This window comes from Trachurus trachurus, assembly GCF_905171665.1.
Source record: "Trachurus trachurus genome assembly, chromosome: 15".
NCBI lineage: Eukaryota > Metazoa > Chordata > Actinopteri > Carangiformes > Carangidae > Trachurus > Trachurus trachurus.
The window spans coordinates 1413263-1428184 of NC_139906.1; the positions used below are offsets into that span (position 1 = coordinate 1413263).

General features: G+C 44.1%; 4 protein-coding genes across 4 annotated transcripts; all 4 read right to left on the bottom strand.

Moving 5' to 3' along the window:
• Window positions 1-210: 210 nt before the first annotated feature.
• Window positions 211-1872, bottom strand: LOC310998538 (tripartite motif-containing protein 16-like; the record flags this gene model as incomplete). The annotated part of the gene is made up of 1 exon (XM_083988646.1): window positions 211-1872. One exon carries the CDS (start codon window positions 1870-1872, stop codon window positions 211-213), a length of 1662 nt encoding a protein of 553 aa, XP_083844772.1.
• A 1358-nt stretch (window positions 1873-3230) lies between these two features.
• On the bottom strand, window positions 3231-4780 carry LOC310998328 (tripartite motif-containing protein 16-like; the record flags this gene model as incomplete). The annotated part of the gene is made up of 2 exons (XM_083988312.1): window positions 3231-3332; window positions 3458-4780. The coding sequence occupies 2 exons, from the start codon at window positions 4778-4780 to the stop codon at window positions 3231-3233; spliced, it is 1425 nt and encodes a 474-aa protein (XP_083844438.1).
• A 1027-nt stretch (window positions 4781-5807) lies between these two features.
• On the bottom strand, window positions 5808-10170 carry LOC310998539 (uncharacterized protein; the record flags this gene model as incomplete). The annotated part of the gene is made up of 2 exons (XM_083988647.1): window positions 5808-7559; window positions 8515-10170. The coding sequence occupies 2 exons, from the start codon at window positions 10168-10170 to the stop codon at window positions 5808-5810; spliced, it is 3408 nt and encodes a 1135-aa protein (XP_083844773.1).
• A 1026-nt stretch (window positions 10171-11196) lies between these two features.
• Window positions 11197-12870, bottom strand: LOC310998540 (tripartite motif-containing protein 16-like; the record flags this gene model as incomplete). The annotated part of the gene is made up of 1 exon (XM_083988648.1): window positions 11197-12870. Exon 1 carries the CDS (start codon window positions 12865-12867, stop codon window positions 11197-11199), a length of 1671 nt encoding a protein of 556 aa, XP_083844774.1. The 5' UTR covers window positions 12868-12870.
• Window positions 12871-14922: the final 2052 nt, after the last annotated feature.

The following is a 14922-nucleotide window of genomic DNA, read 5'->3' on the forward strand; positions in this document are numbered from 1 at the left end:
ATTGTAGATTTCTTAGTTTGAAACATCAACGCAAGAAGAAATAACAACTAGAGGTCAAAGTCCCGCCCACAATGTTTAATGATTGACAGGTGATCTCTGTGCAGTGCAGAGACACGACAGCAATGAGCTTTTAGCAACAAACATGGAGACTAAAGAAAGTGATGAACTAAAATACAGATTTAAACCAACTGCACCTTCAATGATCTTTGTCTATTTGAGTTTACACAACTCTGCTGTGACTCCATTAGACGGGTAAAGCCAAAGTCCAGCATGTAGAGGCTGAGTGAATGTGGTCTGGACTCTGTGGAGGAGAGTCATGGTTTCAGAGACGCTGTAGAAGGACAGAATACCTGCTCTGTGATCCAGGTACACTCCTACTCTGGAAGACTGAGGACCTGAGACTGGAGTCTGGATGCTGTTGAACCAAAATGTGAAACTGTTGTTGTAACAATCTAATGACCAAGATTTGTCATTACGTCCAAACAAACTTTCTCTGCTGATATTCTTGTATGCGACTGCTACAAAAACTCCTCCTCCTCTCTTCTCCACCTCCCAGTAACAACGTCCAGTCAGACTCTCTCTACTCAGGACCTGAGGATCCCAAGTGAATCTGTCTGGGTGACTAGAATAAGACTGTGGTTGACCCCATGTCACTTTCCTGTTTCCTTCAGATAATAAAAGACATGTGTACGCTGTGTTTGGTTCCAGAGTGATTTCCTGTGAATATCTTAAGAAGTCAGCTCTGGTCCTGGGCTCTGGTGGTGGTGACAGTAAAACATCCACTTGAGTCTCAGTCAGTGAGATGTTTGTCCATGTGTCTCTCAGAAGGTCCTGTAGTTTGTCTCTGAGCTCTGACACAGCTGCTGTCACGTCCTCAAAGTGTCTGAGAGGACGGATGTTGATGCTGGATGAGTGTGTAGATGGACTGAGTGCTGACAGTGAGGGGTAGTTGTGTAGAAACTGGGTGTGATCCTCTGTGTGTGACAGCAGCTTCAGCTCAGCGTCTTTCCTCTTCAGCTCAGTGATCTCCTGCCACAGCTTCTTCTCAAGCTCTTTGACTCCACTCACTTGAGTTTCCTGCTGGGATCTGATCTGCTGCTTCAGCTCAGAGCTTCTTTTCTCCATCAGACGGATCAGCTGAGTGAAGATCTTCTCACTGTCCTCCACTGCTTTATCAGCAGAGCCATTGATGGCCTCCACCTCCTGTTGAAGCACCTTCACGTCTTTCTCTCTGAGCTGGATTCTCTGCTGGATGTTCTGTCGACTCAGCTCCAGCTCTCTCTGCCTCTCAGTCCTTTCTGCTGCAGCTGAGACTGTGTCGTGGCCTCTATGTTCATCCAGGCAGAGGTGACAAATACACTTCTTATCAGTGCGACAGAAAATCTTCAGCACCTCATTATGACGAGAGCAGATGTTCTCCTGGAGCTTCTTGGAGGGCTCCACCAGCTTGTGATTCTTAAATGAAGGAGATTCATAATGAGGCTGCAGGTGTTTCTCACAATAAGAGACCAGACATTGCAGACAGGACTTGACAGCTTTGAGTTTCCTCCCAGTGCAGAAATCACAGGCCACATCTTCAGGTCCAGCATAGCAGTGATCAGCAGCAGCAGCAGCTTGGAGTCCAGTCTTCTTCAGCTCCTCCACTAAAGCTGCAAACATGATGTTTTTCACCAGAGGAGGCCTCGGTGTGAAGGTCTGCCTACACTGAGGACAGCTGTAGATTTTCTTCCCATCCTCTGCATCCCAGTGGGTTTTAATACAGTTGAAGCAGTAGCTGTGTCCACAGGGAATAGTCACTGGGTCCTTCAGTAGATCCAGACAGATGGAACAAGAGAAGGTCTCCTGGTCCAGATGAACTCCTTTCTCCGCCATTTCACCTCTCACAGATGACGACGACGACTGTCTGAGTTTCTGTTGCTCAGAAGTGAAACTAGTCTGAGCTCTGATCTCAACATTATGTGTCTGTGCAGTGAACGGGGCCTGTCAGCTCCTCCTCTTCACCACATGTTGGTTCCACCCATCTTCAAACTGTAGATCTGAAGGGGAGGGAACAAGGTGTGTTTCCTTGTTCCCTCCCCTTCAGATCTACAGTGAACAGGGTGCAGCAGCTCGGTGTGTTTGACAGCAGATAATCAGATATTTCCTCATTCCAGTGCGAGGAGCAGCAGCTGTAAATCTCAACTTCTCCTATTTACAATGAAGTCTGGTTATATTATTGTTACCTTATAGACTCAAGAAAACATCCATTCCAGACATGGAAGATGTTGCTCAACATATTTATTTTCAGTTCCCACACAACATATACATACAAAGTGCAAAAATATATATCACACAAAGTTTATTGTCAACAACATTAACTATATATTCAAACATTTCACTCAGAGAATGCAAACATTGGTCTGTTAGCTGACATACATCATTCTCTGTAGTGTAATGATCTCATCTATTGATACCTGGAGTTCAACATACACTGATTGTTTCTGTAAAGTTGGAACAAGAGCAACAAAAGGCTGGAAAAGTAAATGATAAGAATAATAAACAGCTGGAGGAGCAACTAGTTAGGTTAATTAGTAACATGGGTATGATTATAATCACGATGTTTACACTTTGATTAAAGCTCATAGACCTTATTAGTGAGTGGATTCTAACAACAACAACATTTTGATCCGACAAACACATCAGTGTAAATGTGATTGTAGATTTCTTAGTTTCCACAGTGAGAACAGACCTCAGAGATAAAGGAAGGTCTGGTGATTTCTCTGTTAAGGCCAAAACAACAACAACACACAAACACATCAACACAAATATCCAACAAACATTTAGAGCTCAGAGAAGTTTCTTTTTCCATGTGGAGAAATGTGAGTTCAGGTAAAGAAACGTCATCATGAGCAGTGATCTCCTCCACGGCTCCAGCTCCACCTCAACAAACTCAAACATCAACACAACAAGAAATAACAACTAGAGGTCAAAGTCCCGCCCACAATGTTTAATGATTGACAGCTGATCTCTGTGCAGTGCAGAGACACGACAGCAATGAGCTTTTAGCAACAAACATGGAGACTAAAGAAAGTGATGAACTAAAATACAGATTTTAACCAACTGCACCTTCAATCATCTTTGTCTATTTGAGTTTACACAACTCTGCTGTGACTCCATAACAGTAAAGATAAACTCCAGCATGTAGAGGCTGAGTGAATGTGGTCTGGACTCTGTGGAGGAGAGTCATGGTTTCAGAGACGCTGTAGAAGGACAGAATACCTGCTCTGTGATCCAGGTACACTCCTACTCTGGAAGACCGAGGACCTGAGACTGGAGTCTGGATGCTGTTGAACCTAAATGTGAAACGGTTGTTGTAACAATCTAATGACCAAGATTTGTCGTTACCTCCAAACAAACTTTCTCTGCTGATATTCTTGTATGCGACTGCTACAATAACTCCTATTCCTCTCCACTCCACCTCCCAGTAACAACGTCCAGTCAGACTCTCTCTACTCAGGACCTGAGGAAATGAAGTGAATCTGTCTGGGTGACTAGAATAAGACTGATCTTTACTCATGAATGTTACTTTCCTGTTTCCTTCAGATAATAACAGCCATGTGTATGCTGTGTTTGGATCCAGAGTGATTTCCTGTGAATATCTTAAGAAGTCAGCTCTGGTCCTGGGCTCTGGTGGTGACAGTAAAACATCCACTTCAGCCACTGTCAGTGAGATTTTTGTCCTTGCGTTTCTCAGAAGGTCCTGTAGTTTGTCTCTGAGCTCTGACACAGCTGCTGTCACATCCTCAAAGTGTCTGAGAGGACGGATGTTGATCCTGGATGAGTGTGTAGATGGACTGAGTGCTGACAGTGAGGGGTAGTTGTGTAGAAACTGGGTGTGATCCTCTGTGTGCGACAGCAGCTTCAGCTCAGCGTCTTTCCTCTTCAGCTCAGTGATCTCCTGCTCCAGCTTCTTCTCAAGCTCTTTGACTCCACTCACTTGAGTTTCCTGCTGGGATCTGATCTGCTGCTTCAGCTCAGAGCTTCTTTTCTCCATCAGACGGATCAGCTGAGTGAAGATCTTCTCACTGTCCTCCACTGCTTTATCAGCAGAGCCATTGATGGTCTTTACCTCCTGTTGAAGCACCTTCACATCTTTCTCTGTGTCCTGGATTCTCTGCTGGATGTTCTGTCGACCCAGCTGCAGCTCTCTCTGCCTCTCAGTCCTTTCTGCTGCAGCTGAGACTGTGTCGTGGCTTTTATGTTCATCCACAAGGCAGACAATACAAATACACTTCTGATCAGTGCGGCAGAACATCTTCAGCACCTCATTATGACGAGAGCAGATGTTCTCCTGGAGCTTCTTGGAGGGCTCCACCAGCTTGTGATTCTTAAATGAAGGAGATTCATAATGAGGCTGCAGGTGTTTCTCACAATAAGAGACCAGACATTGCAGACAGGACTTGACAGCTTTGAGTTTCCTCCCAGTGCAGAAATCACAGGCCACATCTTCAGGTCCAGCATAGCAGTGATCAGCAGGAGCAGCTTGGAGTGCAGTCTTCTTCAGCTCCTCCACTAAAGCTGCTAACATGGTGTTTTTCACCAGAGGAGGCCTCGGTGTGAAGGTCTGCCTACACTGAGGACAGCTGTAGATTTTCTTCCCATCCTCTGCATCCCAGTGGGTTTTAATACAGTTGAAGCAGTAGCTGTGTCCACAGGGAATAGTCACTGGGTCCTTCAGTAGATCCAGACAGATGGAACAAGAGAAGGTCTCCTGGTCCAGATGAACTCCTTTCTGCGCCATTTCACCTCTCACAGACGACGACGACTGTCTGAGTTTCTGTTGCTCAGAAGTGAAACTAGTCTGAGCTCTGATCTCAACAACATGTGTCTGTGCGGTGAACGGGGCCTGTCGGCTCCTCCTCTTCACCACATGTTGGTTCCACCCATCTTCAAACTGTAGATCTGAAGGGGAGGGAACAAGGTGTGTTTCCTTGTTCCCTCCCCTTCAGATCTACAGTGAACAGGGTACAGCAGCTCAGTGTGTTTGACAGCAGATAATCAGATATTTCCTCATTCCAGTGCGAGGAGCAGCAGCTGTTAATCTCAACTTCTCCCATTTACAATGAAGTCTGGTTATATTATTGTTACCTTATAGACTCAAGAAAACATCCATTCCAGACATGGAAGATGTTGCTCAACATATTTATTTTCAGTTCCCACACAACATATACATGCAAAGTACAAAAATATATATCACACAAAGTTTATTGTCAACAACATTAACTATATATTCAAACATTTCACTCAGAGAATGCAAACATTGGTCTGTTAGCTGTCATACATCATTCTCTGTAGTGTAATGATCTCATCTATTGATACCTGGAGTTCAACATACACTGATTGTTTCTGTAAAGTTGGAACAAGAGCAACAAAAGGCTGGAAAAGTAAATGATACGAATAATAAACAGTTGGAGGAGCAACTAGTTAGGTTAATTAGTAACATGGGTATGATTATAATCATGATGTTTACACTTTGATTAAAGCTCATAGACCTTATTAGTGAGTGGATTCTAACAACAACAACATTTTGATCTGACAAACACGTCAATGTAAATGTGATTGTAGATTTCTTAGTTTCAAACATCAACGCAAGAAGAAATAACAACTAGAGGTCAAAGTCCCGCCCACAATGTTTAATGATTGACAGCTGATCTCTGTGCAGTGCAGAGACACAACAGCAATGAGCTTTTAGCAACAAACATGGAGACTAAAGAAAGTGATGAACTAAAATACAGACTTTTACCAACTGCTCCTTCAATCATCTTTGTCTATTTGAGTTTACACAACTCTACTGTGTTTCCGAAGTCCCAGTAAAGACCAACTCCAGCATGTAGAGGCTGAGTGAATGTGGTCTGGACTCTGTGGAGGAGAGTCATGGTTTTAGAGACGCTGTAGAAGGACAGAATACCTGCTCTGTGATCCAGATACACTCCTACTCTGGAGGACCGAAGACCTGAGACTGGAGTCTGGATCTTGTTGAACCAAAATGTGAAACTGTTGTTGGAACAATCTAATGACCAAGATTTGTCATTACGTCCAAACAAACTTTCTCCCCCTGCTCTGCTGATATTCTTGTATGCGACTGCTACAATAACTCCTCTTCCTCTCCACTTCACCTCCCAGTAACAACGTCCAGTCAGACTCTCTCTACTCAGGACCTGAGCATACATAGTGAATCTGTCTGGGTGACTAGAATAAGACTGAACTTCATCCCATGTCACTTTCCTGTTTCCTTCAGATAATAACAGACATGTGAGTGCTGTGTTTGGATCCAGTGTGATTTCCTGTGAATATCTTAAGAAGTCAGCTCTGGTCCTGGGCTCTGGTGGTGGTGACAGTAAAACATCCACTTGAGTCTCTGTCAGTGAGATGTTTGTCCACGTGTCTCTCAGAAGGTCCTGTAGTTTGTCTCTGAGCTCTGACACAGCTGCTGTCACATCCTCAAAGTGTCTGAGAGGACGGATGTTGATGCTGGATGAGTGTGTAGATGGACTGAGTGCTGACAGTGAGGGGTAGTTGTGTAGAAACTGGGTGTGATCCTCTGTGTGCGACAGCAGCTTCAGCTCAGCGTCTTTCCTCTTCAGCTCAGTGATCTCCTGCTCCAGCTTCTTCTGAAGCTCTTTGACTCCACTCACTTGAGTTTCCTGCTGGGATCTGATCTGCTGCTTCAGCTCAGAGCTTCTTTTCTCCATGAGACGGATCAGCTGAGTGAAGATCTTCTCACTGTCCTCCACTGCTTTATCAGCAGAGCCGTTGATGGCCTCCACCTCCTGTTGAAGCACCTTCACATCTTTCTCTCTGTCCTGGATTCTCTGCTGGATGTTTTGTCGACTCAGCTCCAGCTCTCTCTGCCTCTCAGTCCTTTCTGCTGCAGCTGAGACTGTGTCGTGGCCTTTATGTTCATCCACAGAGCAGAGATAACAGATACACTGCTGATCAGTGCGGCAGAAAATCTTCATCACCTCATTATGACGAGAGCAGATGTTCTCCTGGAGCTTCTTGGAGGGCTCCACCAGCTTGTGATTCTTAAATGAAGGAGATTCATAATGAGGCTGCAGGTGTTTCTCACAATAAGAGACCAGACATTGCAGACAGGACTTGACAGCTTTGAGTTTCCTCCCAGTGCAGAAATCACAGGCCACATCTTCAGGTCCAGCATAGCAGTGATCAGCAGGAGCAGCTTGGAGTCCAGTCTTCTTCAGCTGCTCCACTAAAGCTGCTAACATGATGTTTTTCACCAGAGGAGGCCTCGGTGTGAAGGTCTGCCTACACTGAGGACAGCTGTAGATTTTCTTCCCATCCTCTGCATCCCAGTGGGTTTTAATACAGTTGAAGCAGTAGCTGTGTCCACAGGGAATAGTCACTGGGTCCTTCAGTAGATCCAGACAGATGGAACAAGAGAAGGTCTCCTGGTCCAGATGAACTCCTTTCTGCGCCATTTCACCTCTCACAGACGACGACGACTGTCTGAGTTTCTGTTGTTCAGAAGTGAAACTAGTCTGAGCTCTGATCTCAACAACATGTGTCTGTGCAGTGAACGGGGCCTGTCGGCTCCTCCTCTTCACCACATGTTGGTTCCACCCATCTTCAAACTGTAGATCTGAAGGGGAGGGAACAAGGTGTGTTTCCTTGTTCCCTCCCCTTCAGATCTACAGTGAACAGGGTGCAGCAGCTCAGTGTGTTTGACAGCAGATAATCAGATATTTCCTCATTCCAGTGCGAGGAGCAGCAGCTGTAGATGTCAACTTCTCCCATTTACAATGAAGTCTGGTTGTATTATTGTTACCTTATAGACTCAAGAAAACATCCATTCCAGACATGGAAGATGCTCAACATATTTATTTTCAGTTCCCACACAACATATACATACAAAGTGCAAAAATATATATCACACAAAGTTTATTGTCAACAACATTAACTATATATTCAGACATTTCACTCAGAGAATGCAAACATTGGTCTGTTAGCTGTCATACATCATTCTCTGTAGTGTAATGATCTCATCTATTGATACCTGGAGTTCAACATACACTGATTGTTTCTGTAAATTTGGAACAAGAGCAACAAAAGGCTGGAAAAGTAAATGACACGAATAATAAACAGCTGGAGGAGCAACTAGTTAGGTTAATTAGTAACATGGGTATGATTATAATCATGATGTTTACACTTTGATTAAAGCTCATAGACCTTATTAGTGAGTGGATTCTAACAACAACAACATTTTGATCCGACAAACACGTCAATGTAAATGTGATTGTAGATTTCTTAGTTTCAAACATCAACGCAAGAAGAAATGACAACTAGAGGTCAAAGTCCCGCCCACAATGTTTAATGATTGACAGCTGATCTCTGTGCAGAGCAGAGACACGACAGCAATGAGCTTTTAGCAACAAACATGGAGACTAAAGAAAGTGATGAACTAAAATACAGATTTTAACCAACTGCACCTTCAATCATCTTTGTCTATTTGAGTTTACACAACTCTGCTGTGTCATCAGGCAAGTAAAGACCAACTCCAGCATGTAGAGGCTGAGTGAATGTGGTCTGGACTCTGTGGAGGAGAGTCATGGTTTTAGAGACGCTGTAGAAGGACAGAATACCTGCTCTGTGATCCAGGTACACTCCTACTCTGGAGGACTGAGGACCTGAGACTGGAGTCTGGATGTTGTTGAACCTAAATGTGAAACTGTCGTTGAAACAATCTAATGACCAAGATTTGTCATTACGTCCAAACAAACTTTCTACCCCTACTCTGCTGATATTCTTGTATGCGACTGCTACAATAACTCCTCTTCCTCTCCACTCCACCTCCCAGTAACGACGTCCAGTCAGACTCTCTCTACTCAGGACCTGAGGATCCCAAGTGAATCTGTCTGGGTGACTAGAATAAGACTGTAGTTTACCCCATGTCACTTTCCTGTTTCCCTCAGATAATAACAGACATGTGCATGCTGTGTTTGGATCCAGTGTGATTTCCTGTGAATATCTTAAGAAGTCAGCTCTGGTCCTGGGCTCTGGTGGTGGTGACAGTAAAACATCCACTTGAGTCTCAGTCAGTGAGATGTTTGTCCTTGTGTCTCTCAGAAGGTCCTGTAGTTTGTCTCTGAGCTCTGACACAGCTGCTGTCACATCCTCAAAGTGTCTGAGAGGACGGATGTTGATGCTGGATGAGTGTGTAGATGGACTGAGTGCTGACAGTGAGGGGTAGTTGTGTAGAAACTGGGTGTGATCCTCTGTGTGCGACAGCAGCTTCAGCTCAGCGTCTTTCCTCTTCAGCTCAGTGATCTCCTGCTCCAGCTTCTTCTGAAGCTCTTTGACTCCACTCACTTGAGTTTCCTGCTGGGATCTGATCTGCTGCTTCAGCTCAGAGCTTCTTTTCTCCATCAGACGGATCAGCTGAGTGAAGGTCTTCTCACTGTCCTCCACTGCTTTATCAGCAGAGCCATTGATGGTCTCCACCTCCTGTTGAAGCACCTTCACGTCTTTCTCTCTGTCCTGGATTCTCTGCTGGATTTTCTGTCGACTCAGCTCCAGCTCTCTCTGCCTCTCAGTCCTTTCTGCTGCAGCTGAGACTGTGTCGTGGCCTTTATGTTCATCCACAAGGCAGACAAGACAAATACACTTCTGATCAGTGCGGCAGAACATCTTCAGCACCTCATTATGACGAGAGCAGATGTTCTCCTGGAGCTTCTTGGAGGGCTCCACCAGCTTGTGATTCTTAAATGAAGGAGATTCATAATGAGGCTGCAGGTGTTTCTCACAATAAGAGACCAGACATTGCAGACAGGACTTGACAGCTTTGAGTTTCCTCCCAGTGCAGAAATCACAGGCCACATCTTCAGTTCCAGCATAGCAGTGATCAGCAGGAGCAGCTTGGAGTCCAGTCTTCTTCAGCTCCTCCACTAAAGCTGCTAACATGGTGTTTTTCACCAGGACAGGCCTCGGAGTGAAGGTCTGCCTACACTGAGGGCAGCTGTAGATTTTCTTCCCATCCTCTGCATCCCAGTGGGTTTTAATACAGTTGAAGCAGTAGCTGTGTCCACAGGGAATAGTCACTGGGTCCTTCAGTAGATCCAGACAGATGGAACAAGAGAAGGTCTCCTGGTCCAGATGAACTCCTTTCTGCGCCATTTCACCTCTCACAGACGACGACGACGACGACGACGACTGTCTGAGTTTCTGTTGCTCAGAAGTGAAACTAGTCTGAGCTCTGATCTCAACAACATGTGTCTGTGCGGTGAACGGGGCGTGTCAGCTCCTCCTCTTCACCACATGATGGTTCCACCCATCTTCAAACTGTAGATCTGAAGGGGAGGGAACAAGGTGTGTTTCCTTCAGATCTACAGTGAACAGGGTGCAGCAGCTCAGTGTGTTTGACACCAGATAATCAGATATTTCCTCATTCCAGTACGAGGAGCGGCAGCTGTAAATCTCAACTTCTCCCATTTACAATGAAGTCTGGTTGTATTATTGTTACCTAATAGACTCAAGAAAACATCCATTCCAGACATGGAAGATGTTGCTCAACATATTTATTTTCAGTTCCCACACAACATATACATGCAAAGTGCAAAAATATATATCACACAAAGTTTATTGTCAACAACATTAACTATATATTCAGACATTTCACTCAGAGAATGCAAACATTGGTCTGTCAGCTGTCATACATCATTCTCTGTAATGTAATGATCTCATCTATTGATACCTGGAGTTCAACATACACTGATTGTTTCTGTAAAGTTGGAACAAGAGCAACAAAAGGCTGGAAAAGTAAATGATACGAATAATAAACAGTTGGAGGAGCAACTAGTTAGGTTAATTAGTAACATGGGTATGATTATAATCATGATGTTTACACTTTGATTAAAGCTCATAGACCTTATTAGTGAGTGGATTCTAACAACAACAACATTTTGATCCGACAAACACGTCAATGTAAATGTGATTGTAGATTTCTTAGTTTCAAACATCAACGCAAGAAGAAATGACAACTAGAGGTCAAAGTCCCGCCCACAATGTTTAATGATTGACAGGTGATCTCTGTGCAGTGCAGAGACACAACAGCAATGAGCTTTTAGCAACAAACATGGAGACTAAAGAAAGTGATGAACTAAAATACAGATTTTTACCAACTGCACCTTCAATCATCTTTGTCTATTTGAGTTTACACAACTCTGCTGTGGCTCCATTAGACGGGTAAAGACAAAGTCCAGCATGTAGAGGCTGAGTGAATGTGGTCTGGACTCTGTGGAGGAGAGTCATGGTTTCAGAGACGCTGTAGAAGGACAGAATACCTGCTCTGTGATCCAGGTACACTCCTAGTATGGAGGACTGAGGACCTGAGACTGGAGTCTTGATGTCGTTGAACCTAAATGTGAAACTGTTGTTGGAACAATCTAATGACCAAGATTTGTCGTTACCTCCAAACCAACTTTCCCACCCTTCTCTGCTGATATTCTTGTATGCAACTGCTACAATAACTCCTCTTCCTCTCCACTCCACCTCCCAGTAACAACGTCCAGTCAGACTCTCTCTACTCAGGGCCTGAAACCAGTCAGTGAATCTGTCTGGGTGACGAGAATAAGACTGATCTTCACCCATTGCTGTTACTTTCCTGTTTCCTTCAGATAATAACAGAAATGTGTCTGCTGTGTTTGGATCCAGTGTGATTTCCTGTGAATATCTTAAGAAGTCGGCTCTGGTCCTGGGCTCTGGTGGTGGTGACAGTAAAACATCCACTTGAGTCACTGTCAGTGAGACGTTTGTCCACGTGTCTCTCAGAAGGTCCTGTAGTTTGTCTCTGAGCTCTGACACAGCTGCTGTCACGTCCTCAAAGTGTCTGAGAGGACGGATATTGATGCTGGATGAGTGTGTAGATGGACTGAGTGCTGACAGTGAGGGGTAGTTGTGTAGAAACTGGGTGTGATCCTCTGTGTGCGACAGCAGCTTCAGCTCAGCGTCTTTCCTCTTCAGCTCAGTGATCTCCTGCTCCAGCTTCTTCTCCAGCTCTTTGACTCCACTCACTTGAGTTTCCTGCTGGGATCTGATCTGCTGCTTCAGCTCAGAGCTTCTTTTCTCCATCAGACGGATCAGCTGAGTGAAGGTCTTCTCACTGTCCTCCACTGCTTTATCAGCAGAGCCATTGATGGCCTCCACCTCCTGTTGAAGCACCTTCACGTCTTTCTCTCTGTCCTGGATTCTCTGCTGGATTTTCTGTCGACTCAGCTCCAGCTCTCTCTGCCTCTCAGTCCTTTCTGCTGCAGCTGAGACTGTGTCGTGGCCTCTATGTTCATCCAGGCAGATATAACAAATACACTTCTGATCAGTGCGGCAGAACATCTTCAGCACCTCATTATGACGAGAGCAGATGTTCTCCTGGAGCTTCTTGGAGGGCTCCACCAGCTTGTGATTCTTAAATGAAGGAGAGTCATAATGAGGCTGCAGGTGTTTCTCACAATAAGAGACCAGACATTGCAGACAGGACTTGACAGCTTTGAGTTTCCTCCCAGTGCAGACATCACAGGCCACATCTTCAGGTCCAGCATAGCGGTGATCAGCAGCAGCAGCTTGGAGTTCAGTCTTCTTCAGCTGCTCCACTAAAGCTGCAAACATGATGTTTTTCACCAGGACAGGCCTCGGTGTGAAGGTCTGCCTACACTGAGGACAGCTGTAGATTTTCTTCCCATCCTCTGCATCCCAGTGGGTTTTAATACAGTTGAAGCAGTAGCTGTGTCCACAGGGAATAGTCACTGGGTCCTTCAGTAGATCCAGACAGATGGAACAAGAGAAGGTCTCCTGGTCCAGATGAACTCCTTTCTGCGCCATTTCACCTCTCACAGATGACGACGACGACGACTGTCTGAGTTTCTGTTGCTCAGAAGTGAAACTAGTCTGAGCTCTGATCTCAACAACATGTGTCTGTGCGGTGAACGGGGCCTGTCGGCTCCTCCTCTTCACCACATGTTGGTTCCACCCATCTTCAAACTGTAGATCTGAAGGGGAGGGAACAAGGTGTGTTTCCTTGTTCCCTCCCCTTCAGATCTACAGTGAACAGGGTGCAGCAGCTCAGTGTGTTTGACAGCAGATCATCAGATACAGCGGGGAAAATAAGTATTGAACACGTCAACATTTTTCTCAGAAAATATATTTCTAATAGAGCTATTGACATGAAATTTTCACCAGATGTCGGCATCAACCCAAGTAATGCACACATACAAAGAAATCCGAACATTAATGTCCATAAATTAAGTTATTTGTAATAAAGTGAAATGACACAGGGAATAAGTATTGAACACATGAAGAAAAGGAGGGGCAAAAAGGTATGGAAAGCCAAGAAAGTAGCTGGAGTTTGTCAGTATTTAGAATGTAATCCTGTCTCCTATCAGTGCAAAGTAATATCTGCTGGTTTAGTCCTGATTGATGCCTTTTAAAAAGGTTTCTCACCACCAAGGTGTCAGACAATAAGTATTGCATGGTGGGCAATGGCAAAGGGCTGTCTAAAGACCTACACAACCTTACTATTGCAAAACAGGAGTCAAAACAATAATCAGAAGGGTTCCCTAACAGTCCAGGACACTGGTGGAGAGCTTCAGAAAGACCTGGGATCAGCAGGTACAGTTGTTTCAGAGAAAACAATAAGTAATGCACTCAACTGCCATGGCCTCCATGTCTTGCATGGTGTGTGTGCATGGAGGCCATGGCAGTTGAGTGCATTACTTATTGTTTTCTATGAAACAACTGTACCTGCTGATCCCAGGTCTTTCTGAAGCTCTCCACCAGTGTCCTGGACTGTTAGGGAACCCTTCTGATTATTGTTTTGACTCTTCTGTCTGAAATCTTTGGTTGCGTAGGTCTTTAGACAGCTCTTAGACAGCTCTTTGCCATTGCCCATCATGCAATACTTATTGTCTGACACCTTGGTGGTGAGAAACCTTTTTAAAAGGCATCAATCAGGACTAAACCAGCAGATATTACTTTGCACTGATAGGAGACAGGATTACATTCTAAATACTGACAAACTCCAGCTACTTTCTTGGCTTTCCATACCTTTTTGCCCCTCCTTTTCTTCATGTGTTCAATACTTATTCCCTGTGTCATTTCACTTTATTACACATAACTTAATTTATGGACATTAATGTTCTGATTTCTTTGTATGTGTGCATTACTTGGGTTGATGCCGACATCTGGTGAAAATTTCATGTCAATAGCTCAATTAGAAATATATCTTCTGAGAAAAATGTTGACGTGTTCAATACTTATTTTCCCCGCTGTATTTCCTCATTCCAGTATGAGGAGCAGCAGCTGTAAATCTCAACTTCTCCCATTTACAATGAAGTCTGGTTGTATTATTGTTACCTTATAGACTCAAGAAAACATCCATTCCAGACATGGAAGATGCTCAACATATTTATTTTCAGTTCCCACACAACATATACATACAAAGTGCAAAAATATATATCACACAAAGTTTATTGTCAACAACATTAACTATATATTCAGACATTTCACTCAGAGAATGCAAACATTGGTCTGTTAGCTGTCATACATCATTCTCTGTAGTGTAATGATCTCATCTATTGATACCTGGAGTTCAACATACACTGATTGTTTCTGTAAAGTTGGAACAAGAGCAACAAAAGGCTGGAAAAGTAAATGATAGGAATAATAAACAGCTGGAGGAGCAACTAGTTAGGTTAATTAGTAACATGGGTATGATTATAATCATGATGTTTACACTTTGATTTAAGCTCATAGACCTTATTAGTGAGTGGATTCTAACAACAACAACATTTTGATCCGACAAACACGTCAATGTAAATGTGATTGTAGATTTCTTAGTTTCAAACATCAACGCAAGAAGAAATGACAACTAGAGGTCAA